The 25,489-nt window shown below is 41.3% G+C and overlaps 1 protein-coding gene across 1 annotated transcript in view; it reads left to right on the top strand.

The window, feature by feature from the left end:
- The window catches only part of CCHR16.PART0H9orf43 (chromosome chr16.part0 C9orf43 homolog), a 1,158,566-nt gene that overhangs the window by 595,095 nt on the left and 537,982 nt on the right, over nucleotides 1–25,489 (top strand). Inside the window, exons 7-8 of the mRNA XM_044057889.1 lie at nucleotides 19,770–19,942; nucleotides 22,443–22,638. Coding sequence (XP_043913824.1) covers nucleotides 19,770–19,942; nucleotides 22,443–22,638 — 369 coding nt within the window. The remainder of the gene's footprint in view (nucleotides 1–19,769; nucleotides 19,943–22,442; nucleotides 22,639–25,489) is intronic.

The following is a 25,489-nucleotide window of genomic DNA, read 5'->3' as shown; positions in this document are numbered from 1 at the left end:
AATACAATTTCAGTGCTGGCTACAAAATGACATCACACCTGTTCACCTGACTCTGTGGTTCCCACACTACCCTCTCACTAGAAACTGAGCCAGGATCTGGCATTGATGTGTCACAATATACACATAAAACTTTAGCTAAGGTTTATTAAAGCATCTGGAAACTGTAAAACAATTCCAACACTTCCTCCTTTCCTGCAGAAACTATCCTTTGGCACCCCAGGGTAGCAATTAGTTCACCACTAAGGACAACAGAGCAGGTTCCAAGCCCAGGCTTTTCACAGACTTTGCGTCTCTGTCTGCATTATGACCTGTGAGATAAAATCTTTATGGCCTAAACCAAGTCATTTAATGTCAGGTTATTTTTCTTAAGGTTAGCTAGGCTGAGCTTACCTCCTTCTCTTCCATTATTCTCTGTTAAAATATATACATTTCATCAGTTACAACAATACAGTCTGACATACATGTATATTTCTTTTCTGTCTAGCAGGCCTTACTGTTGATACTTTTTTAACACAAGCAACTTTACAAATACATTTGTAACACAAGCATCTGTACAAATATTCAAATGACATATGTTTTCTTACAAAACTCCAGATAGTTATGGTGGCATATGTTACACATGCACTGCCATACTCCCCCCTGGCAGAGCTGGTACTACCTCCCATCATCAGATCTCTCCCTCCTAAGAAGTCTCAAGCTAGTTTTTCAAGTGACACTGAAGGAACGTTGTTAGAGAAAAATTAGCCTGCCTGGGAACACATTAACCCATAACCTGTCTTGAGAGCCCATCTGGATTGGCATTGCTGACCCCACTACAGTGCTGCACTGTCATGTCATATGCCTGCAACCCAAGGCTCCACTTTAATAACTTTGCATTTTGCTGGCTGGCTTGATGTAGCCATGTTAAGGGATTGTGGTCTGTAAACACAGTTAATTTCCTTCCATACAGATAGGGCTGAAGCTTTTGCAGTGCCCATACTATGACTAGTCATTCTTCGTCTACAGCTGCATAACATTCCTCCCTGGGTTGGAGTCTACATTGAAGATATACAACAGGATACTCTTCTCCCTCTAAGGAGCATGCAGTGCCATATTCCCCCTGGCACAGCTGCCACTACCTTTCATCATCACAGTTTTATTTTATTTCGTTTGTTAACTGGGTGTTGTCCAACTGGGGCAGGGGCCCATTTTCAGCGGAGACTCCGGGGAGAAAAGCTATACATTGTACAATACAAAACAATGCAATACATTCAGTAGTGAAATATATACAAAGCAAATTGTGATTTTATATACAAAATAAAACAAATTCAACAACAATGATAGAAGATGCAATTTAAGTAGAGAAATAATGAAATTCAGCATAAAGTCAAATATCATATTTAGGTAACAGTGATAAGCATTGTATGTTTGAAACATGTATATGTAGCTAAGGATGTTCATGCTTTTCTCATCAGCACATACATTGTTTGTTCCATGGGTGCTAATGCCCTTGGCCCCAGTGGTCTAATCACCAACATCACTGGGGCTGAAAACCAAAATGCCGGACGTCATCAGTATCAATAGCTTGGCACCTTCACTGACTCTCTCTGTGCCATTCATGGTATCAGTTTTCACTGTGAAAGCCCCTGTCAGCTCTGTGACTGACTTTGATTCTACTGACTGGTGTTATTGCTTCAACATCATCACTTACATTGACAGCAGTAGGGGTATGATTTTAGTCAGTGTTAATTATATTGGCACCAGTGACCAAGATGGGGGTCCCTATTTCATGGAGATCAGCCAGGTTATCAAATGGAGCAAGCACCATCCACCCCCATGTAACATTGAGTCATCAGTTCCTGTCCCAGCAAGACCCTGCAACAAAATATCTCATTACATTCCATGTAGATGTTTGAAGCCCTGTATTCTTCTGGTGAGGAACCTCTGTGGTCTCTCCAACTGCTGCATGTATTTTGTGAGGTACATGCCGAATGGGGCATTGTACTCAATAACTGACCTTATAAGGGAAGAATTCAGAAATGTTATGACCTCCTTGTCCCTGGATGAGATACCCTTACTAATGAGGTGGGCCATGTAGAAAGCTTTTCGTATAGTGGAGGCAACATGGTGTCAATTTGCTATCAACCTGGTTGCCCAAGTCCATAAAGGCTAATTGTGTCCTTAGGACCTTGTTATTAATGTGATAAATTGTGGGGACATCACTCTTTCCAAAGGGGAGGATTATATATTTTTTGGCATTCAGTTTGAGGCCATGTTTCTGGCACCATTTCCTTGTTTGGGTGAGACCCTCTTGGAGGATGTTCACATCACTAGGGGAATTGATGACAGCACCCAGCTTGCAGTCATCTGCAGACCTAGTCATCTGCAGACATAGCCAACTGGTTTTGGCTTGAACCTCAAAAAAGTGTATCCCAAACAACAGAGGGCCCAGGGCCGATCCCTGTGGTACACTGCTCATTACGGGTCTACTGCTTGAGGTGGCTTCCCCTATTTTGACTAGGCAGGCTGTATCAGTGAACCAGTTTGCTACCCATCTGGTAACATAGAGATTGATGCCTAGTTGAGAGAGTTTGCATATTATACCTGAGTGGGAAATAGTATAGAAGGCTTTGGTCAGGTCAAGGTAGGCAGTGTGCACCATCTTCCCCTTGTCCATGGCTTTGGTGACTCACCGATCCAATTTAACAGGCATGACCTCCCCATGATGAAACCAAACTGTGTGGGATCGAGTGTTTGGAGGTTGCCAATGTCTTTGTTAATGAGATCCATGATAATATGTTCAATGGCCTTGCAGATCAGGCTAGTTAGTCTGATGGGTCTATAATTTCATGGCTTGGTGGACGCTCCGCCATTGTGCAAAGGAATGACAGTGGCTGTCCTCCACTTGGCTGAGATAAAGCCGATACTCAGGCTTTGGTTGAATAGGGTGCCTAATGGTGCTGCAAGTTCCTGTAGGATGCAGCTTGGGATGTTATCAGGTCCTATGGAGGCTGCATTTTTTGCCTTTGAGAGGGCAGTGATGACTTGCTGCCTAGAGATAAGCGGAGGGAGGCAGATGCTGGGGATATCCTGATTTACTGATGGGGGAACAGAGGAGTGAAGTTTTCACTGAACCTGTCTACCAGCAGGTTGACTATATCTATAGCGTTTGTGTATGTAGTTCTGAGCAGATCTGAGTGCTTCTTTTGAGATTGTGAACATATGTGAAGAAGGCATTATGATTGTCTTTAGTAGATGTGGCCAGTTTGGACTCGGAATTTGCTTTGGAGAACTTCACTAGTGCTCTTATTTACTTGTTCAGGCTAAGGAGAGCTTGCCTGCAATTAGGCACCTGCTCCTTCTAGGTCCTGGACTGCATTTTTTTCCTTTTATTATAGAGTTTATTTATTGCAGATGTCCACCAGACAGGTTTACTCTTCCTTGAGAAGGATGATTTTGTCCTCTTGGGTATTCCTGATTCCATGCAGCTATATAAATACTCGTATAGAACTTTGGTGTAGATTTGGACATATGGGCCAGTTCCGGTGGAGGAGGAGAGAGCTGTAAAACTGTTTATACCTTCCCTCAAGAGGTTGTAATCATATTTGGAGAAGATTTTTTGTTTGACCCTAACTGGGGGGGGGGGCTCAAGGGAGATGGTGACTTTGAAAGTGACTGTTTTGTGGTTGGATCCTACCAGGGAGGATGACATTGTAGGGATGCTGCAGTGGATACACATGTTGGTTCATACCAAGTCCAAGATATTATCTCCTCTTGTGGGGGTGTCACCCAGTTTGTCAAAGGCATTTGCATTGACGAAATCAAGAAATCTCTGGGCATTTGTGTTTTGGCATGCGTAGTTCTTCCAGTCTGTGCTGGGATAGTTAGTCGCCCAGGATCAGGGTAAAGGGTTGAATGTTGATAAGATTCGAAGAGGTCCAGATAGGTGTAGTGGGTATCTTGATTCAAAGTTGGGGCCCTGTAGATAGCTATGATTTGAACAGGGGTCTTGTCAGTGGTTAACTGCACCTTGAGTGTCTCCTGTGTGTCATACTGTTTGACCAACCTGGAGGTGTGTATGTCTTTATATATATATATATATATATATATATATATATATATATATATATATATATATATATATTGCAACTTCACCTCCTTTTGCTTTGCTGCCCACGGTTTGGGGTCTGAATGTATGATAGGATGAGTAACCTGGTATGGCTGGGGTGCTCTCCACAGCTTTAAACCAGGTTTCTGTGACTGCACAAATGTTAGCATCTTCCAGGGTTAAGAATGCTTGCAATGAGTGCAGTTTCATGTTTAGACTCTTGGAATTTATAAGTATGATCTTTAATTTGTGTTTTGATGAAATTTTCATGTTGGTAGTTTTGACCTTATGGCATTGCCTAAAAAAGGCACTATGGAGAGGCAAGAGCCTTTGCCAGAAGCCTGAAGTCCAAGGTAGACAGATGCATGCTACTTCTGGCAAAGCATCATGGTCTGTCGATCATGTCTTCCAGGCTGTCAGGAAATGGATCCCCTTGGAATGACACCTGAAACTAAGCCAATTGTTTAAGTCAATCATTTTCTGTTTGTATTGAAGCATCATACTGGGTGACTGCAGAATGCTGCTTAAGGCTAGGAACATACCTGCCTAGGACACAGTCAGTGAGCTCGATCATGTTTCTCTTCATATAGTCCAGGGAGGTACGTCTGAAGTCATTCACGACAACATGGACTATGACAAAGTCATAACTATACCTGTTGTTGAGTGACTTCAACGCATGAGTAATGTGGTGGATTCTGGCACCTGACAAACAACTAACTGTGACTTTCTCCTTATCCAGCCTGGTGAGGGGCACATCTGTGTGTCTCACAATGGAGTCTCCTATGACTAATATGTTGGGTTTATGTTTAGGCCTTAGTGGCTGTGAGACACAGGTGTATGGACTATGTGTGGTGTGTGGTATGGTGGGCAGTGGAGTTTGCGTGTGATTTTCCCATGGAGGTCTCTTTTGTTTGGGTATGTTTTTGTTGAGGACCTCCGCATATTTGGGTGTGTAGTGTGTAGGTGTGGGTGGTGTTTGTGGTGTGATTTTGTGTTGACAACCTTCTCGGTGCCAGATATACTGGCTTGTGAGGAAGAGAGCATAGACTCTAAGTTCATAATGCAATTGCATCTCTCACAAATTGTGTTCCTTGGTGGTACTAGAAGAGGATTGTCCATGTGCATGAGGCAGTTGCCACACTGTCTCAGGATGCCCATATCAACCAGACTGGCAGGAGAAACCATAGGAAATTGTTCATCCATATTTGTCAAAATCTGAGGGAGAGAGGCCAGAGAGAGCTAAGGGGGTAAAGGGTGGAAGGTCTAAGAGGAGTAATACTAGGTGATCACACAAGTGCTACTAAGGGAAAATTTGTAGCTGGAATACCCCACAATGGGTGAAAAGCAGTGCAGCTGTGGAGCGTGACATGCAAACCAGCCCAAACCAGCTCAAACACGGGGTTTAAATACCACAAAAAAATAGAAGATTCTAGTAACACATAAATCTAGCCAATCCTGCTAGTCCCTGCTTTCTTTACCAATCAGACAGTGCCAGACAAGGTTCAGGCAGCCCTGCTACTCTCACTAGCAGAGAAAATAGGCCCCTACCAACACAAGATGGCTTCCAGGAAACACAGAAGACAGACACAAGATGGCTGCCAGAAATACAGAAGGCAAAAATAAACAGCTTTGGATGCAGCAAATCTGTATCCAGATGATACTACTCAATTTAAGGGTTAAGAACACTGTAAAACTCACTCAAAAGTAAAGAGTAACCACTTATAGACAAAAACAGTTAAACAGTAATGAAATGCAGTAAATGCAGTCAAACAGTAAAAGTTGCGGTAAATTGCAATGAAATATAGTTAAACAGTAATGAAATGCAGTTAATCAGTAAATTGCTTTAAAAGAATGCAAATGTGATAAATTATCTCACAATCACAACAGCAAAAACAACCCAGCTCAAATAAAGGAGCAATTCAGTAGAATACTGTCATCAGTTTAATCAGCCTACCGACAAGCAGTAACAAATGCGGCAAACTAAATGAAGTTGAACACCTAAGTACAGGAAGAGGCACAATAAATATATATATATATATTTTTTTTTAATAGACCACGAGGAAACAGACGATAACTCAAGGTTAAGAAGCAAAAAGGGTGGGCCTTCACAACTGATCACACTGTACTCAGTAGAATGAGCTGATGTAATGGGTAGGCCTTCACAACTGATCTCACTGTACTGTGTAGAATGAGCTGATGAAATGGGTGGGCCTTCACAACTGATCTCACTGTACTCAGTAGAATGAGTTGATGCAATGGGACTGGGAGGAGTGTCCACTATCAAATTTATAGTAGAGGTAAACAGCTCAAAATCCACCAAGCTTTAAGACCACAACAACAGTTGTTCAGGAGGGTTGGGAACTGAAGTGCGGATTCAGTTCACTAAGCCTAAAATACAGTTACACGGTTTAAGCAGATATGCAGCAAATATTGTTTTAGTTAATCAGAAGTGCAGAAAACTGTTGAAAATAAGCACTTATCTTTTGTAGTTTCACAGCAGGGTTTGGAAAACAGAGCAAGGACAGTAGGCCTAACTCACTGCAGTTTTGAGCAAACAAGCACAAACTAGTTTAAACACTGGCTATTTAAGGCATTGAAACAGGAACCAACCAAAGTATCATTGGCTTTATTCACTCAAGTGCTTTGTTTTATTATGGCTGCAAAGGAGAATTTGGGCTGAGTGCACTGAAGGCATTGATTGCTTATTATTAAGTTGATATATTGCTAATAGAAGAAGCACATCAGAGCAATTTTTTTCAGTCCAAAATTTGCATAGAGGCTCTGGCATACTTGTAACTGGTCAAAGGTCAGAGGTCAAATTCATAAGTGTGTAAGTGTGCTGCACTGGAAGCATAGAGGTCAGAACTGCATCCTTACATATCAGAGTGCAGTGTGGGGTTTTTTTTGTAGTTATTGAGTGAATTTGGCACTTGACATGTAGATTTCCAAAGACAGTCAACAGTGCCTTTGCATCAGGTGCATCTACTGCCACATTCTAATTGACAACTATCCACTACCTCTGAAGCATACCTCTCAACCTCTTAGAACAAGAAATCTGGACAGAGAATAAAGTAAAGGTGGACAAAGGCCCAAAAATAGAGGCATATTTTAAATATCGGTCTTACAATCTTTGTGTTTTCATGCATTTTCTGAAGGACCATTGTCCTCTTATTATTTCTGTCTTTGCACATGTTTTTGCATTAAGAGTTTAAGAGGTATGACATCCTCCAAGGTGAGGATGGTTTGTAGTGAATGCGTTTTCTTTTACATTCTTCTAGCATTAATCTGTAACACCTTCATATTATCCTATGCTTGCTCAGTTATGATGGTAGGTACAGTCAAAAAAGGCCAACTAAATAGTCTACACTCTGGGGATGACGCCATAAGCCAAGCCAGTTATTGAAGTAGATTATTGTTCTACTTATATGGCCCCAGTTCATGTAACACCGTATGAATTGCAGAAGGAGTCATTACTGGGCACATTGTGGGTGCTGCAAGGAGCACTTTTGCCTGACATCAAAGAGTGAAACAATACTAATTTCATGAACTTTGATCATACTTTGACTTAGGAATGAGGTCCATTCCTGTTATGGTATTAGAAACCCAAAAGACTTGGAAAAATTAAAAACAGCATCATCATTCAGCCAGGTAGAATGCTGTTCATTGCTGGGCTCATACCTGCCTGGGACATCCAGTCAAACAGACACTTAATGTCTCTGTTCATATAGTCCATGGAAGATCATCTCCAGTCATTAAGACCCATATATACTGATACTTGCTCTTCAAGGACTTGACTGCATGTATTACCCGATGGATCCTGGCACCAGACAATCAACTAACTATCACTCTTTCTTTGCTGATTTGGTTAAAAGGTACATCTGTATGTCTTACAATAAAGTATTGGATGACTTGTATATTTTTTAGGGTAGATGTCTGCCTCACTTAAACTTAGTTTGATGGACATAAATACAATATTATCTTTGCATAGACCTAAAAATGCAGCCATATTACAGTAGATGTCTATCTTCTTTTTACATGCAGTTTCAATGAAAAGAAATGTTGCAGTACAAATCAATAATCTTCATTTAAGAATACTGATAAGAAATAAAATGTGTTAACAGAATAAACAGTACATTAAGTACAAACAGGCTTTGGAACCAATGTTAGAGGTATGTAAAAATTCTAGAAAACTAATACTGGGTTTTGGTGTTATTAGGAGAGATACGTCAGACACAGAAGTCAGTCATTTAGTTAGTCTATACCAAACTTCTGTGGACTGCACTGCAATGACTTTCTGTGTATAGACACCTGAGTGACTGCAGTAGTCATCTGAAATACTAAACGTATTCAGGAGAAAAGGGAAAAATTCAGAGCATTATTACTGAGTGCATGCTGTGCCATTCCCAGAGTGCACCAACAAAGCCAAAAAAAAAAAATTATGAACTATGAAATTGCCTTGCGCACATTGATAGTTCGGCATTCAGTAGGAGATATCCCTGTGTATTTACTGGATTTCCTACCTGTTTTCATAGGCAGAAATGTACATAAATGTACATTAAAGTTAGATTTACTGCTGCAGCACTCTCTCCTTTGTGATTTCAAAGCCTGGCATTTATTTATCTGTATGTTTTGTACACGCATTGCACATTGGATTGCTGTCAGGAGACAGGAGAACATAGATGTGAAGAAGATTACGTCTTTTCATTATATAATTCCAGACTTTACACAGGGGGGATAGGGGTTCTACACTCCTGAGTGTGTCCTCCTTTGTGTGAGATGCTTAGTAACTATGAAATTGTTGTTAGTTTGTCAGTCATTCCTTACTGCAGTATTACCAGCTTAGCAATTTTTTTTATGTAACATAGACAATTAATTCTTCAAGGGCAGGAATCACTGAGTTTGTAGATGAACCATTGAAATGTAAAGTTATTTTCCCAGTATAAACATTTTCATTAGTTACAGATCTCTTTAATGTGGAGTTATTTAGATGATTTTTACTTCTGCAGAGATTTGTGTTTATTGACTGATACTGGTGGATTGTAATGTGACATGTAATATGACAAGTGATAAACTGTACTTCTGTAAGAGTAACTCGACAGTAATGTGTTACTTTAGTTAGTAACTTGTAATAGTAATGTATTACTTTTTTAGAAAAGCAATACATACAGTAATAGTAATATATTACTTTCACTGAAAAGTAATTAGCAATAGTAACTTAGTACTTTTATAAGTAACTAGTACAACACTGCAGCTGCTCCCCATGGCATCTGGTATATCAACTGTAAGGGCTTCCACTCTGCCTGCTGAGTGGTGCTTGGTACATAGAATATTAAATACAGTGCATCTTTGTGCAATCCAGGCAGTTGCCATCATTCCCAGTCCTGGCACACATGCAACCTGTACTAGTGAGTTATGTGGGTTGACTTTCCACAGTGTCATCTAGTTGGCAGGTGTTCATATTGCCATCCTTAGAGTTTAGAATAGTCTTATCCATTGAAAATAGATAGCAGACTACACATAAAATCATTAGCTGTTGTGTGTTGTAGGAAATGCAGGATATACTGTGGTGCTGTAACTGACCCCTCTCTGCAGTACCCAGACCATGGCAGAGATGGTGCCTAGTACTGCACTGTTGTAGACACATAATATTTGTTTGGAGTTCTTAGGATGGCACAGTGGTGCAGCGGTAACGTTGTTGCCTCACAGCAAGAGGTTCTCCAGTTTGAATCTCAACTGGAGTGCCTTCTGTGTGGAGTCTGTATGTCCTTCCTGCGTTCGTGTGGGTTTCCTCCAGGTGCTCCAGTTTCCTCCCACATTACAAAGACATGCATCTGGAGCATTTCTCATCGTTCGTTCGATGTCGGACTTTCCCAGTTAACAAATGATAAATAAATAAAAATAAATAAAAGGCTACTTCCACTGCTTTGATACACCTACAGGTGCACAGCATTATAGTTCAAAGACTAGAATAAAGATATTTGTGGTCAATGCCATGCTTCGTACCATTGTGCTGTGAAAACAGATACAATATGGGGACATAGTAGCACTGCCTGACATATCTGTGGCAGCATGAAGAGCTGTAGAACCTAATGCAAGACAACAATGCTCCCAAGACATCATGCTGCTCCTAAAGAAGTGGTGTCTGGTCCACAACTGTGGGTCATAACAAGAGAACCATGCAGAATAAAATTGAAGCATGTCGAATGCACCAGCTATGCAGTGAAGAGCATTGACTGGCCACACTGTGCATCAGACATTACCATACCCAAAAAGACCATAAAGCTGAGTAGGACACAGCTGTCATCATTAGCACAGGTGATGTGGGGCACAGACACAGGGGACAGCAGTGCTGCTATAGGTGAAGGGGTCAAGGGTGGTGGACGTAGTAGCCACATATATGGTTAAGGAGTAGGAGGAATATAGGATTGCATTCTCCATTGGTAGAGTGGAACTTTTCTGGGTGAATCATTGTCTGGGTGTAGTTTGTCCACCCACAATGAGGGAATGAAGGCATCCCCTCCAAGGAATGGTATACAATGTCTGGAAATCCCACTGTGGCCCCCACTGTGGTGTTCTATTAGAATGGCATCTGGGACCCCCTGACCAGGTACTGATAGGTGTCAGTCTTGGTAGGGTTATAGAGCAGCATGATGGCACTGAATCGTGGGACCCAGATTGCCTATTCTGGTGGAATGTGCCAGCTGTAGAACCAGAAGTGCAAACTTCACATCTGTGGAAGTGTCCACATTTAGGAGTGGAGGCAGCCATGGACAGTAAGGACAGGGAAGCTGCCTCTTAAACAGTGTGTGCCATGTACATAAAACTAGTTTGTGATCGTGCACTACACATCAGTCCCGTAACATGGCCATGGTGGCCAGTTGCCCACATCTGCCTGGATGCACCAGGGGCTGCCAACTGACCTACCATTGCCCTCAGAAGGCATGTCTCCTCCTCGGCTCTATGCAGCATGTCACTTTGCATGCACTGCAGGATGTCACATAGTTCTTATAGCAGTTGCATTTTCTCATGCTGGTCCTGACACAGACCATATAACACACTCGATATCTCTGACATTATATAAGTACTATTTTTTTTGTGCCTGGCTCACTAATGTGCACATCCTCTGATTGATACCAAGAGTGACATCCAGGTGTGAGAATGTCCTGGAGTCATGCTGGCAATGTTTACCTACATGCCTCTTCCCTGCACCATGTGTGTGCACCTCAGAGACGGTGTAGCCCCCTGATGTCATCAGCTGTGGTAACATATGTGTAGCTTGGGTGGGGTTGACATGGATGGGATGCCATTCACTAAATACAGCTTACATTGCAGGTGCATCCTGCCCCTCAGCAGTCAGATGGTGTATAAAACTGCACTGTAGGTGATGTGCGTGCCCTCCATTGTTAGTATTAGTGAAAATGCTAGTTGGCATCGGACTGTGTCATGTGCATAGTGCCATCATTATCAGCCTCTGATGACCTGGAAGGTCAGGCATGTCAGTATCTGCTGCCAGTAGAACTTGTAAATGTATACAGATAACATACCTATTACATTGCTGGGTCATATGTATGACTACTACCAACAATATGCGGCATACAGACTGCTACATGATAGTCATATGCATAACCTATGGGCTCACGCATGTCTTATGGTGCAGGTTTTCAATGTTACAGCCCGAATGGCCCTGGGTGATATAAATGTGTACGTGTTTGTCTGAGTAAACCATTCACAAGTGCAAGACACTGTCCTTCAGTATTACTAACCTGGCGATGCCTCTATGTTGGTGATCCCCACCCATTGGACAACCTGTCTGTGGCAATTTCCTCTGCCTTGATTATGAAATGCAGAAGCATATTGGTGATCCTGCGATACTCTTCTATAATTTTCTTAGTATGGCCGCTGACTAGATTGGTGTTCTGTGCTTTTCCATTCCATACCTGGTCCCAGTAGGCCCTTTCCGCTTTGCCCTTCTCAACAATTTGTTTGCTTTGTGTGCATAGGCTGTATAGTAGCACCTCCTTCTCCTGTGTGTGAACTTTTCCAGCCATTGCTATTCCTTTGGTCCCATGCTAGGACATGTATGCCTGTGGGTACACATGTAGGTTAGTGTGCATTATACATGATGACTGTCCATGCCATCTGACAGTTACCTGCATATTGTCCCCAGTACCCATAGATTATATCATTGCAAAGGGCTGTAGTCAATGTAACCTTTTTGCACTGTGCCATAGTGTGGTGGCTGTTCTCCACTTGAAATACCCTGTCAGTCTGTTTGTGTGCCAGTTCTTCCTTCCCTATAACCTCCTTCTTCCCCACACTTTCTCCATGCTGCCTTCTCTCTCTGCTCTTAAAAAATAGGAATTTCTCCTCCCCAAAAAAGTATACCTTTCTCCCCTCATTGTCACACTGCTGTTCCATCCCTGTTGTCCTTCTGCATGTTCCCCTGCTTATTCCTCCTTATTTCTGTGTATTTTATCTCTCCATTTCCTTCCCATTTGTATACTAAAATGGCTTGGTACTTTGCTGCAATGCTGTTTTATGGGCTTTAGGTTCATAGTTATATACTAGGATAATGACCACCCTTTATAAGCCTAGCTGGCAATCCAACCCAGTTGTGTCCCTATGTTATCATGGGCATTTATTAGGAGGGTGTATGTTAGTCAGGAAGTTTCTACAGGTTATTATGGGGGGTATATTAGTTTGGGCATTACTGTCAGCCTCTGTTTTTCAGAGACATGGGGGTCAGACCTAGGGTGAATTTCAGATTTCCCATCCATTGGTCAAGGTTACACTGAAATAGGGTTAGGAATGGATTCTGCTTTACGTGGATGGGTATCCTCTGAGAAACACATCTGTCTCACCAACATGTCTTATTTATGTCACGGACAAAATTTAAATCCTTGGATTTAGTGGTTCTGATGCTGACCATTTTCTAGCTGTGCAAAAAATGTTGCGGCTATTGGGTGCTTCACTGCATGTGTGAATGCACATAGTGTTTGGCACAGCACCCGTAGAACTTTGCCTAGGTCGTGTGATCACTGATAGCTTGGTGATGCAGTAGTGTGGTTACTGCTGTTAAGCTGTGAAGATTCATTTAGCAGTACTTTCACTGGCATAACAGCACAATGCCTGCACTCGTGTATGTCTAATCCTGATCAGGCTGCATCATGATAAACTCCTTATGCAATTTCTGGATGCATGGTCTCATCAAACTATTTTTATTTCTTTCCACATGAAAAAAGTGCTGTAGGTGTATGTACATGGAATCTTGGAAGGTGATAGGAAGTTGAATTATTATGCTTCTGTTAGAATTTGGGCTTTCAGAATTGTACAAAGTCTGCATCACTAAAGATGCAGGTGTACCCTTCTTGCTTCCCTCTCTCAGCCTCACAATCAGACACATTGTCAGGAGATATCCGAATTCAGCTCAGTCCTTCCTGTTGCAGGAAGAAGACACTCATTCACTTGCCACAATACATTTAAACAATAGCTGCTAGATACATGCTTGCCTTGCCTTTAGAGTTCTTTCCCATGAGGAATATTATAATCTGAATCATGTAACATAATCCACAAACCTGTGACTTCACACTGAGCTTTTTCATATTACACTCATTGTCTTGAGACATCCTTTCCACAGAAATAGCTTAAAACCATGCAGCATTTGCAAATATTCTCAGCAGATGCTCATCGTGTTACCCTGCTGCAGTCATCACACTTGGGTTATCCTGCCGTCAGGCGGTCCCGCAGTAGGCCTGAGTTCCAAAGTCTTGGTCCAGCGTCGGTTGCTGTTGCTTCCTCCCTGATGTCTGCGTGCCAGGGGTATATAAGAGGCATCCGATGCCGTTTTCTTCAGTCTTTCTTGCTGCGCAGTGCCCGAAGCAGAAGCATTTTGCAAGTGACGGTCGGCCGACACCTGAGATTTTCAAATCGAATTTCAGTCCGAAGTCTTCAATAAAGCTAAGTACCCCATTGGGGAACCTTTTCTTGCCTCAGTCCGATGTCAGAAAAAGTTAACAATTGCATTTCTTGTGGGAAGCAAATACCTCATAAGGACTTCCATTCTTATTGTATTCCTTGCCTAGGCCCAGACCACGATGTCACAGGTTGTCGGTTTTGTGCTAGGTTTAATAAACAAACTATCAAACGCCGTTTTGACTTCGCACGGCATTACTTTGGTAGGAAATTTAATTATATCATGCTGTCAGAGCAGCCGACGACCGCCATGCATAAAAAACGCAAGGATAAGGACAGGCAGCCTAGAACCAAACCAGACTCCGAGGCCTCTGCTGGGCTTGTCGCCGGTTCTCCGGTTTTCAGTGAGGCGCCTACGCAGCCCCTGACGACCACGGAAATGGAACCCCAGACAGCTTCGGATTCTCAAGCGGAGTGTACTAGGCCATCGCATCCATCTTATTTAGGCTCTACCGACACCAGAGCAGAAGGTGATCCTAGTGCAGTAGAAACGCCTTCGGTTTCAGAAGGTGTCTTCAGACCGACTACACTCACCCAGAAGGTGATCCCAGTGCAGTAGAAACGCCTTCGGTTTCAGAAGGTGTCTTCAGACCGACTACACTCAACATAAAATCTTATGCTAAGCAAAAAACTCCTTTAAAATCAAAAAAGACTGTACATCAGTCTCCTGTTCAAGGCCCCATGCCTAAGAAACAGATGCTTAAGATGGCTGAATATTTGATTTCCCTAATCAGGGGTTCCCACCCCCCCTCCTGATAAAAGACCAAGGCAAGAGGTTCCTCTGACCACGTTTCTATTTCCTCAGATTCTTCTGAGGAACAGGATTACGCTTTTCCCCCTTATGAAGATTCTAATGCTGAAGACTGTACTCCCTCAGCATCTCCCCCTGAAGACTACTCCTTTGGGGAAACTTTACATACCATGAGGGAGCATTTCCACTGGGAAGGCCAGGACTACTCTGATTCTAAGAAGAGGCTCAGAGAGTTTCTTTTACTACCCCAGCACAGACCACTTGCTATACCTCCAGTCTTAGATATTGTGGATGATGTTTACTTAGAGTCTAGTCTAAATCCAGACTCCCTACCTCCTGCTCCAGCCAAACCAGACAGATACTACAGAGTACCTGACACACACAAATTGCTTTACAAAAGCCCTCTGGCTGACCCAGAAACAATTTCCCAGGGTCCCAAAGGGACTAAAGCTTCTATGGCTAAAAATCCTGTACCCTCTGAAAGGGATTCCAGAGCCCTAGATAGATGGGCAAAGAAGATATACACCTCAGCTACCTTAGCTATGAGAGCATTAAATTGTCAGTTTCACATGTTGAAATATCAGCAATTCCTAATGTCTCAATTAAAACAAAAACTGAGCACACATTCTGAACAGGATGAATTCAAGAAAATGCAGGATCTGTTGCATGCAGCTGAACAGGTGGGCAAACATACTTTACAATGTGGATTTAATTCATTGGAAGCTTCCTGTAGAGCAGCTGTTACTAGGTCTGTCATACGCAGACACACTTGGTTAAAAGAACAAAACCTACCTGAACATGTTAAAGCAAAATTATTGGATGCACCTTTACAGCAAGATGTCTTATTTGGTGTCAAAACAGAAGAGGTTTTAAAGAAAATGGAGGATAAGGCAAAGTCTATACAGACGGTCAAGTATTTTTTACAGGTACAACCCCCTCGTTTCAGCAGAAATTGGCCAACAAAAAACTGGTACTTTCCAGCTTCTGACAGACCACAGAGGGGCAAATACAGATGCCCAAGGGGCAGAGGTCAGTCACAAGGCCCTTACAAACCTCGCCAATGGGGTGCCACTACCCAGAAAGGAAGTGAAGACAGGTCCCAAGCTAGCAGAAGACAAACACAATGACTCAACCCTCCAACTACCAAGCAAATCTCTCTTGGCAGCTCCCTTGGGAGGAAAATTAGCACTTTTTGCATACAACTGGCACATCATCACAAAAGACAAATGGGTCCTAAACATTGTCTCACAAGGATACAGACTCCACTTTCATACTTTGCCAAGGATAAAAGGAATGCCAAACCTGCCACCAAATCAATGGACAGAGGCACAAAAACAAATTACAGCTCTCATGGACATGAGAGCCATTCAACAGGTACCTACACAGGAGCAAGGACAAGGATTTTACTCAAGACTCTTTCTAGTCCCCAGAAAGGACAAAGCATGGAGACCCATTCTGGATCTTTCAATTCTGAACACCTATCTGCAACTAACAAAATTCAAGATGCTAACACTGCAGCAGCTTCTTCCCATGCTGAGCAAGATGGCTTGGCTAGTAACGTTGGACCTCAAGGAGGCATACCTGCATGTCCCTATCCAACAAAATTGCAGAAGATACCTCTGCTTCATTGCAGGTTCAACCCATTATCAATTCTCTGCACTGCCCTTTGGCTTTTCTACTGCGCCCATGGTCTTCACAAAATGCCTGGTATCAGTAATTGCATACTGCAGACAAAGAGGAATTCAAATATACCCATACCTGGACGACTGCCTTATTCAAGCAGAAAGCAAGGACATTCTTTTAAAACATCTGGCATTTGTCAAACACCTTCTAAGTTGCCTAGGGTACACAGTAAACGAAAACAAATCAAAACTAGTGCCCTCACAAAACATAATATTCCTGGGTGCCAGCTTGAATACAACGGCCCAGATGGCTTATCTCATGCCAGACAAACAATTACAGCTGACTCAATATTTCAAAATAATGGCAACAAAGACCCAACTCCCTGCAAGAAAAATTCTGCAGGCCTTGGAATTCATGGCATCTTGCATTCTACTAATACCATTTGCAAAACTGCATATGAGGAAATTACAATGGTACCTGAAAAGCGTATGGACTCAGCACAGCCACAGCTTGGAAACTGATACCACTCATTCCCTGCCTTCAGCAGGAGTTTCTATGGTGGGCACAGGCATGTCACCTCAACAAGGGTGAGCCTTTCACATTACCCACAGCCAGGCAAACTATGACAACAGATGCATCGGACTATGCCTGGGGAGCACACATGGCAGGACAGTGCATTCAGGGCAAATGGACTACAGATCAAAGGCATCTGCATATCAATCAAAAGGAAATGCTAGCAGTACAGAATGCCCTAGCAGCTTTCAAGGACCTCTTACACCCAGGACAACTAATAGTAAAGATGGACAATACCACAGTAATGTGGTACATCAACAAGCAAGGGGCCACACATTCCTACCCTCTATGCAGACAAGCAATGACCTTGTGGAACACAGCACTGTCTTACCAAGTTCAACTACAAGCACGATTCCTGCCAGGAAAGAAAAACACATTGGCAGACGACCTAAGCAGAAACATCATGGATCCCCACGAGTGGAAACTGGATCCACAAATATTTGCAATGATAACTCAAAAATGGGGACGCCCAGACATAGATCTGTTTGCCAACCCCCAAAACTACCAACTACAAAAATTTTGTACAAGGACATTCCACCCACAAGCTTGGAAAGTGGACGCCCTCTCATTCAGTTGGAAAACATTAACAGTGTATGCCTTTCCTCCACTACCTCTTCTAGCAAAGGTGCTGCTGAAGGTCAGATTGGAAAGGCCTCAAATGATACTCATTTCACCAGACTGGTCACGCCAGTACTGGTACCCAATTCTAAAGAACATGGCCCAAGGTCCACCATGGATTTTACCACAAATTCCTCACCTGCTCACCCAGTGAGACAATCAAATTCTACACAGCCAGCTCAAGACTTTAAATCTGGCTGCATGGCAAATTACCTAAACAATCAACCAACACCTCTATCCAAAGCTGTTATGGATGTCATTCTGGAGGCCAGGAGGCCCAGTACCAGGAAGACCTATTCAGACAAATGGAAAAGATTTTTGCACCTGGAACCAGGCTAAAGGCCAAAATCCCCTTGATCCAAACATGCCTCAGAGTCTACAATATTTAACTGAGATGTTGCACAATGGACTTTCCTTTTCATCTATTAAGATCCACACCTCAGCAATTTCAGCTCATTACAACACGTTTCTTCCTTTATGTTTCTTTCATGGAAAACTGCCCTGCTGCTAGCAATAACTTCAGCTAGAAGAGTCTCAGAGCTACAGGCACTAATGGCAGTGGAGCCTTTCCTCATTTTTCATCAAGACAGAGTCTCTCTGCGAACTAACCCTTCCTTTATGCCAAAGATGGTATCCAGTGTGGCCCTAAACCAAACCATTCATTTGCCCACCTTTTTCCCAAATCCCCAGAACAAAGGAGAAAGACTCCTGCACTCTTTGGACATTCACAGACAATTACGTTACTACTTGGATAAAACTAAGGCTTTCAGAAACTCTGACCAGCTCTTTGTAGCCTATGCCGCAGGATCACAAGGAAAAGCTATCTCAAAACAGACCATTTCTAAATGGATAGGACATTGCGTACGTTTCTGCTACACACATCATGGGAAACTGGTACCTGCTAGCATTAGGCCCCACTCCACCAGGGCTACAGCTACATCAGCTGCCTTTCTCAGGGGGGTGCCAACCAAGGATATTCTGGAAGCTGCAACTTGGAGTTCAGTGCACACCTTCACTAAACACTATCACTTACCTCTATATTCTAAGACTAGAGCTGGCTTTGCTACTGCAGCTTTGCAGGGCCTACTAGCTTCTTCTAACCCTGTTTAACTCCACCACCCATCCTTAGCTTTGGGATTCTACCCAAGTGAGATGACTGCAGCAGGGTAACATGATGAACATAGTACAGTTTTGTACCTACCATAAATGTAGATGTTCGAGTGTTCACCCTGCTGCAGTCCAGGTTACCCTCCCTCCATCCCCTCTGAACTAGCTGGATTTATCTATTCCTTTCTATCCTATACAACCTCTGTGGTGTATTTGCTTGTGACTGAAAGTATTGCTTTACTCTTACTTATACATATATATTTTTATATAGCAACATGTATTGCCTATCTATTGGGGGCACCTGACATCTGGGACAAGAAAAACTGAAGAAAATGGCGTTGGATGCCTCTTATATACCCCCTGGCATGCAGACGTCAGGGAGGAAGTGACAGCAACCGACGCCGGACCAAGACTTTGGAACTCAGGCCGACTGCAGGACCGCCTGACGGCAGGATAACCCAAGTGTGATGACTGCAGCAGGGTGAACACTCGAACATCTACATTTATGGTAGGTACAAAACTGTAATTTACCTGACTTGAAAGTGATGTCACCTTGATGTCAGGTACTGTGTCTTGTGTCATTTTATGCTAAAAAGACAATGAAGTACTTTTTTTACTGATATGTGTTGTGCAAGAAAAATGTATCAGTTCAGTTTTACCTCTCTACACATTTCACTGCAATGTGCAGCTTATTGTTCTTTTGAGGTGCATTATGTATACATTTTTCATTTGTTACTTGCTAGTTGTTCCTCTGTAATACCTCCTGTTTCTGTGTAGTTGGGAATAAGTCTGAATAAAGGTCTGTATTAGTTCAGCCCTTTCAGTCAGTTATCAGAAATACAGGGAGTAAATAAAGCATAACCAATGGGTAATAAGTTGTAAATCTGTCTTGCTGATAAGAAAAGATAGAAATAACTAAAAACAAGTCTTCACAGATGTTTTTTATAAGCTGTATCATACATGACTGATTTGTGCCTACTACTAAATGTGATTGCTTTCAAATTTAGTCTATTCCATTCTCAATTTCTTTTATCCCAGAAAAGGCAGAAGACAAGGAAAGTCCCAACTGGTGGGCAGCCTTACAATCTGCACTTCCCTGGATCACATTCTCAAACAAATCGGTTTGTTTCTTCCCCACTGCAAATGAAAGGGCATGATACAGTGCCATCATATGCTGAAATAAAGCCAGTTAGCCGGCGAGTAAATCCAAGGTATGACTTATTTAACAGAGAACATTTTTGTGTTTATATGGAGAGACTTTAAACCATTTGGATATCTTTTATAAATCCTATCTCTTGTATAGAATTGTATTACCTTTCCTTTGTTAGCTTTTCAGAAGTGTCATAAACTGTGTCCACTTTGGTGAAGTGCATTGAAACTGTTTATTAGTAATTCATTAATGCAGTGACGTGATACAAAAAGAAAGGAAGGCAAGAAAAGTAGGAGGGAGGATAGAAAAATGTCAGCAACAAACCTGTTCAAATTCATTGGCAAAACACACCAGTAAGTGATTTTTCTGTGTTCTTTTTACCTCAGTTCCTGCTGAATCTAAAGGCTTCCCCTTTCAATCATTATCCTGTTATTTCCAGCAAAAAAATGAGAACTGATCAGGTGAGCCATCTTCCAGGCAGCCATAGAGATGTTTCATTAATTCATTAGTAACTCACCAGTGACAGCATTTCAGATGAGGCCCTGTCCACACAGTTGTTGGCTGATCTGAGCACCCACTTCACCACAACATGTCCTATCCAGATTCATGCTTCCATCAACATGCTTGTGAGAGCTATCAACATAATTTTCATTCTAGCATTCTCAGTCCCGCTGCTTGCAATGGTGGTGATTGGCTGACCAAAACTATCATCCAGTTTAGATGTGCTGGCATTGGCCGCTCACTGCCACTGTCCCCGCCTGGATGTTCTGATGTTTAAACTGCTATCTGAATTTAGGTTACTTTAGTCATAGTCAGAACTTTATCTCCATATGCCACACAGCCGGGGTATTTTTCAAAGTAACTTATTCTGCTTAACCTGTGTATGTGACAAATAAAATCAGCTGATTACACATCATCAAAACCTTCTCATAATTGTTTGTGTATTTCTGCTTATGTAATCTAAGTCCTCCATCCCGTTCCATCCATCCATTCTTGTGTTTCTTAAACTCAGAAGGTGAGAAAGTATGTCCAGGCAAAATTAGCAGAGTTTATATTAGTATTTCGTGGCAGAATTTAGCAACTTGTAACTACAGAAAAAGTGTACTATTTGCAAACACCTCACATTTCAGGATTCTTGGAGACTTTTCCAGTGCATTGATGCAGTGGCAATGTACCCTGCTGTTCCATCATTTTTGGTTTGAGCAATGTATCTAGAGCCATCTTGTCTAGAAGGGAAGCATCCAAAGAGTTACCGGTGGCCTATTAAGGAGTGATGAATCCTGTTATCCAGTTTTGAGTCTTACACCTCAGAGCCTGTATGTCAAGCAGCTGTCTGATGGTTGGTTAGGACTCAAGTGCTGCATTGCATAATCATAGAATTAGGTCTGTACTATGGTACAAGCCTCTCCCCACTTTGCAGTACCTTTCCCTGGCACCTGACCCATCCCCATTTCTCCCATCGCCCTCACTGTCACACACTTCACCCTTGTACAGTGTCATACCTGTTGACAGCAGGGGTCTTTGTTGTCCCTTATCTCCAGGATCTTTTGGGTAGCAGAATCACAGGAAGTTGTGAAGATGAAAGGCAATGCCAACAGTGCTGAATAACATTTATTACCAGCTTTGCATATTAATTAAATGAAAACTAGCTTTAAACATGAAGAGTTTAAATGGCAAATGAAGTCCTGGCTGGCAGTGTAATTTACTATATTAAACTAAATGTTTTTAAATGATAGCATAATCCATTTTTTGAAAACAATGGATCCTAGAATTTGTTTCAATTGTGTAAGAAGTGTACATCAGAATACTGAGAGTTGCTCAGTTTAAAATCCAGGCTTTGGGTGCAAATCAAGCTGTATCCATTATGCACTGTTATTAATGACAAATGTTGTTATAATGCATGCAGGTAAAGTTAACTTTTCATGATATTTGGAGAGAGAAAAATAAATGCCATAGGTGAGGAGTCATTTTTGCTCCATGCCCCTGTATCTTTGCTACCCTGTAGTGCACTTAATTTATAGATTATAGGTTAGAACAGGTACATCACAGGCAGTCATCTCTATTTAATCATGTTATTTAACATGCTGTAATATTATTAATAGAAATGATGTAGGGGTTGAGTGTTTTATCACGCAATGTATTAAAACAGGTGGAAAGATGGGCATAATATTTGAAGTTTGCGTAAACATTTTACTCATTTTAAGATGATGTAAGTCACAGTTCCAAGCAAGTGGAATGCTAATGTGCAACCTCATAACTATATTTGTAAAGTAGGGGGTATAAACACAATTTACAATGTTTGTAATGTCTCCCTTTGTCATTGCAAAAAGGGCCAAATGTCTATTTTTTGTTTCTTTTTTGTTGTACACATTTCCTCACAATATGTTTCCACTACATCTGAACTTTCATCTTGTTAGGACAGTGCCCAAAATGTTAAAAAAATGCTAAGCACGGGTTACTGATATGTATGTATCTTTTATTCATATAACTGTATCTATATTTGATTGCCATATTGCAAAAATCAAATTTCTTCGAAGTAATTTCATTATTTTTAAATTCAGACTTGACAATGTTCTTCAGCCAAAGAAAGAAGACATATCAGAGGTACCGTGTGGATCCTTTCCTTCCTTAAAACAGGTGGAGCCCAAAGCATTCACTCTGGAAAACAGGAGAATCATTTTGCATGACAGCAAAGAAAAGAAGATGAATACATTGTTAGCAGAAAACATGAAGTGTGTGTACAAACTGGATAAAATGGTAAAAATGTATATCATTTTGTAAAAAAATCAGCTATGAAATGTTATTTTAGAGACTGCATTTGTCCTGCTGTAGTTGTTTGTCACAGAAACATAATACTAAATCATTAGTCTTGGTAATGAGTGCATTTTACAGATGTGATATCTGACCAGTGTGACAGCAGCTGCTCAAACAAGAATGTTCAAGCTTCCATATGTGTTGTGGCACTGGGTACTACTGATGAAACATTGAATGGTGTAGAGTATGTGCTGAAGGATAGCCACTTCCTATCTGTCTGACACTGTTCAGAAGGCTGTGTCAGCAGGCACTTTCACAGGTGCTCTGGCAGTATCAGACAAATGTTAAAAATACTGGGTAGTCAGATGGGCATCTAATCAACCTAACTGGCACAGGTAGTTATGGTTCCCTGCTCTTCTAGAGAACTTCTCGAAGTTCATTTATCTGTTCTCCAGGGAGAAATTCCTCCTTCAGTAGCAGGGATTAGGTCTGTATTCTAATCTTCATAGTCTTCAACTCACACTATGTTTACTAAGCTTGAATTTCCCAAAAGTCTTTTCTTTTCTTCTGACATTGTTTCTCACTTACATGGAACTAGTAAGAGAATTCTGAGGATTTTTTCAACTTTATCATTGCAGTATCACATGGTTTTAGTTAATTAACTGAGCTAACTTATTCAGTCATGGTTTGGTATTTTCTTTTATCAAAGTGCTCTGCTCTGCTTGTTTGGATTATTTTCTCTGACAACTCATACTGTCTTTACTTTTTTTAGGGAAGTAATTTCTTTGAAGAAAAGTATTCCTTTACACCATCTAAAATATATTGGTTCCCCCTTTGGATTTAGACTTTATTCCAGAATAGTAGACAGAGCCATCCTTTCCACCTGCTTTTTTTGTTCCTTTTCAAATATTTGCCTTGGAAGACAGTGTTATTGCCAGCTGTTGCCTCCATTTTAGGAGTATCAGAGCTGCAGGCATTTGTGTACTCCCAGACGTGCATTGAATCCTTAAGGATTGGGACTCATCACATTCCTTCTTTCTTGCCTAAAGCCACGTTAGGGACTGCCATTAATCATAAGATACTGCTGCCTTCCTTCTATTCTTTTCTTCAAAAGCTGTGTGAAACAATTCTTTATTATATGTGTAACGAAAGGAGATACTGCCAGCCCAGCTAGCTGGAATTTTGTAAATAATTATATGTCATTGGTGAATATTTTATTTTATTATTTTATTTATTTATTTTATTTTACATTTGTTTACCGGGTTAGTCCGACTGGATACATATCCCTTTTCAGCAGAGACCCGGGGAGAAAAGCTCCACATTTAAAAAAAAAAACAAAAAACAACAACACTACATAGACATCATAAGGAACAATCATAGTATACAAAGTTCAGAGATACTCAGTTACTAATACACTTTATTTAATTACACAAATACATGAGGAGTAAAAACCCCGATATTAGGGTAGGTTAAAAAGTGATGAGGTTAGAGCTTAAGTCACTAGGGAGAAGGATATATGGTTATTCACAGGTCAATTCTATGGTTGAATATTGAAATGATTCAATATGGTTAAATATTGAAATGATTTATATAAGATGCTTATGTTACAAATGTATTAGAAGTGTATGTCATGTGTATATCAAACTGCTTGTACAGACGTGTGTTGAAAATGTATTTGCAGAGTGCTGTTTGAAATGTAACCACAGTGTGCTCTGCTGGAAGAGAACAGAAATGTATATGCAGTATTGTAACTGTTTAAATTTATATATTTTAACAGTGAAAACTGGAATGCAGGAGGTTAACTTCAGAAAAATAACTGAAATTAAATTATTTTTATGGCTAGGCCATAAAAGATGGTATCTTTCAGTTTTCAGTCCAGCAAGAGACATAATGTCTGTACTAGGAAACTTTCTGTATTGTCTTTAGGGTGAAGTAGTTACTAGGCTTGAATGCATGAAGGAAGGCAGTTGTTTTATGACTTCCAGCATCTGCCAGAGATCTGAGGAGAACCCTTTGTCTGTATATTTTTACAGGCAGATGATAAATACTGCCAGCTTCATCAATTGTTGTTTGGCCTGGGAACTAGCAGTCAGATGGCAAGAAATTTTGTCGTTCTGCAAGTTATCCCAGCAGTAATATTTGAGATATTAAATTGAGAAGTCTCTTAGTAAGACAGAGCATTCTGTATTCTGCTTGGACCTGTCAACAACTAGAAGATCCATTCACCACATCTGCCTTGCTCTATTAGTAAGTTCCTAGATTATAGTGTAATTTTCTTAGATTCAATCAGGAATATAGTAAAGCTTAGCTTATACGTTTTATTTATTTATTTGAGACTGCCCTGAAATGTTGTTTTAAATATTTCCTGTGGTTTTGAACTTTGATGTCACTGTAAATATAAAATTAGTATTGTTTTGTTCTTTTGTTATTTATTATTAAATATATTTAAATATTTCATTGCAGTTGATCTGTGTAGAGATATTTAAGTTTTGAGAGTACTTGCATATTTATTTGGTGACACTGTGTGGGGCACTCTTAATAGCCTTGCTCTTGGTCAAACTACCATTTGCATTAATATTAATATTATACAGTAGGACTGGACACCCTTTGTTAAGGGCCTTAAGGTAGCTGGCAGGTGTGACTGGTAGCAGTAAAAACTACCTTATAGTCTGGGCAGAAGGGGGCATAGCTAGTAAACCTGTGTCAGCCTTTTCCCGCTGTGTGTGTGTGTGTGTGTGTGTGTGTGTGTGTGTGTGTGTGTGTGTGTGTGTGTGTATGTTTGGGTAAATCAAACCTCAAAGTGTGTGTGTGTCAGCTACTTGGGCAGGGACACAAAGCACTGGTTAGACAAAGG

The sequence above is a fragment of the Protopterus annectens genome, chromosome 16.part0 (genome assembly GCF_019279795.1).
Source record: "Protopterus annectens isolate FY-2018-M chromosome 16.part0, PAN1.0, whole genome shotgun sequence".
NCBI classification, from domain to species: domain Eukaryota; kingdom Metazoa; phylum Chordata; order Ceratodontiformes; family Protopteridae; genus Protopterus; species Protopterus annectens.
This window is presented reverse-complemented; position numbering and strand designations above follow the sequence as displayed.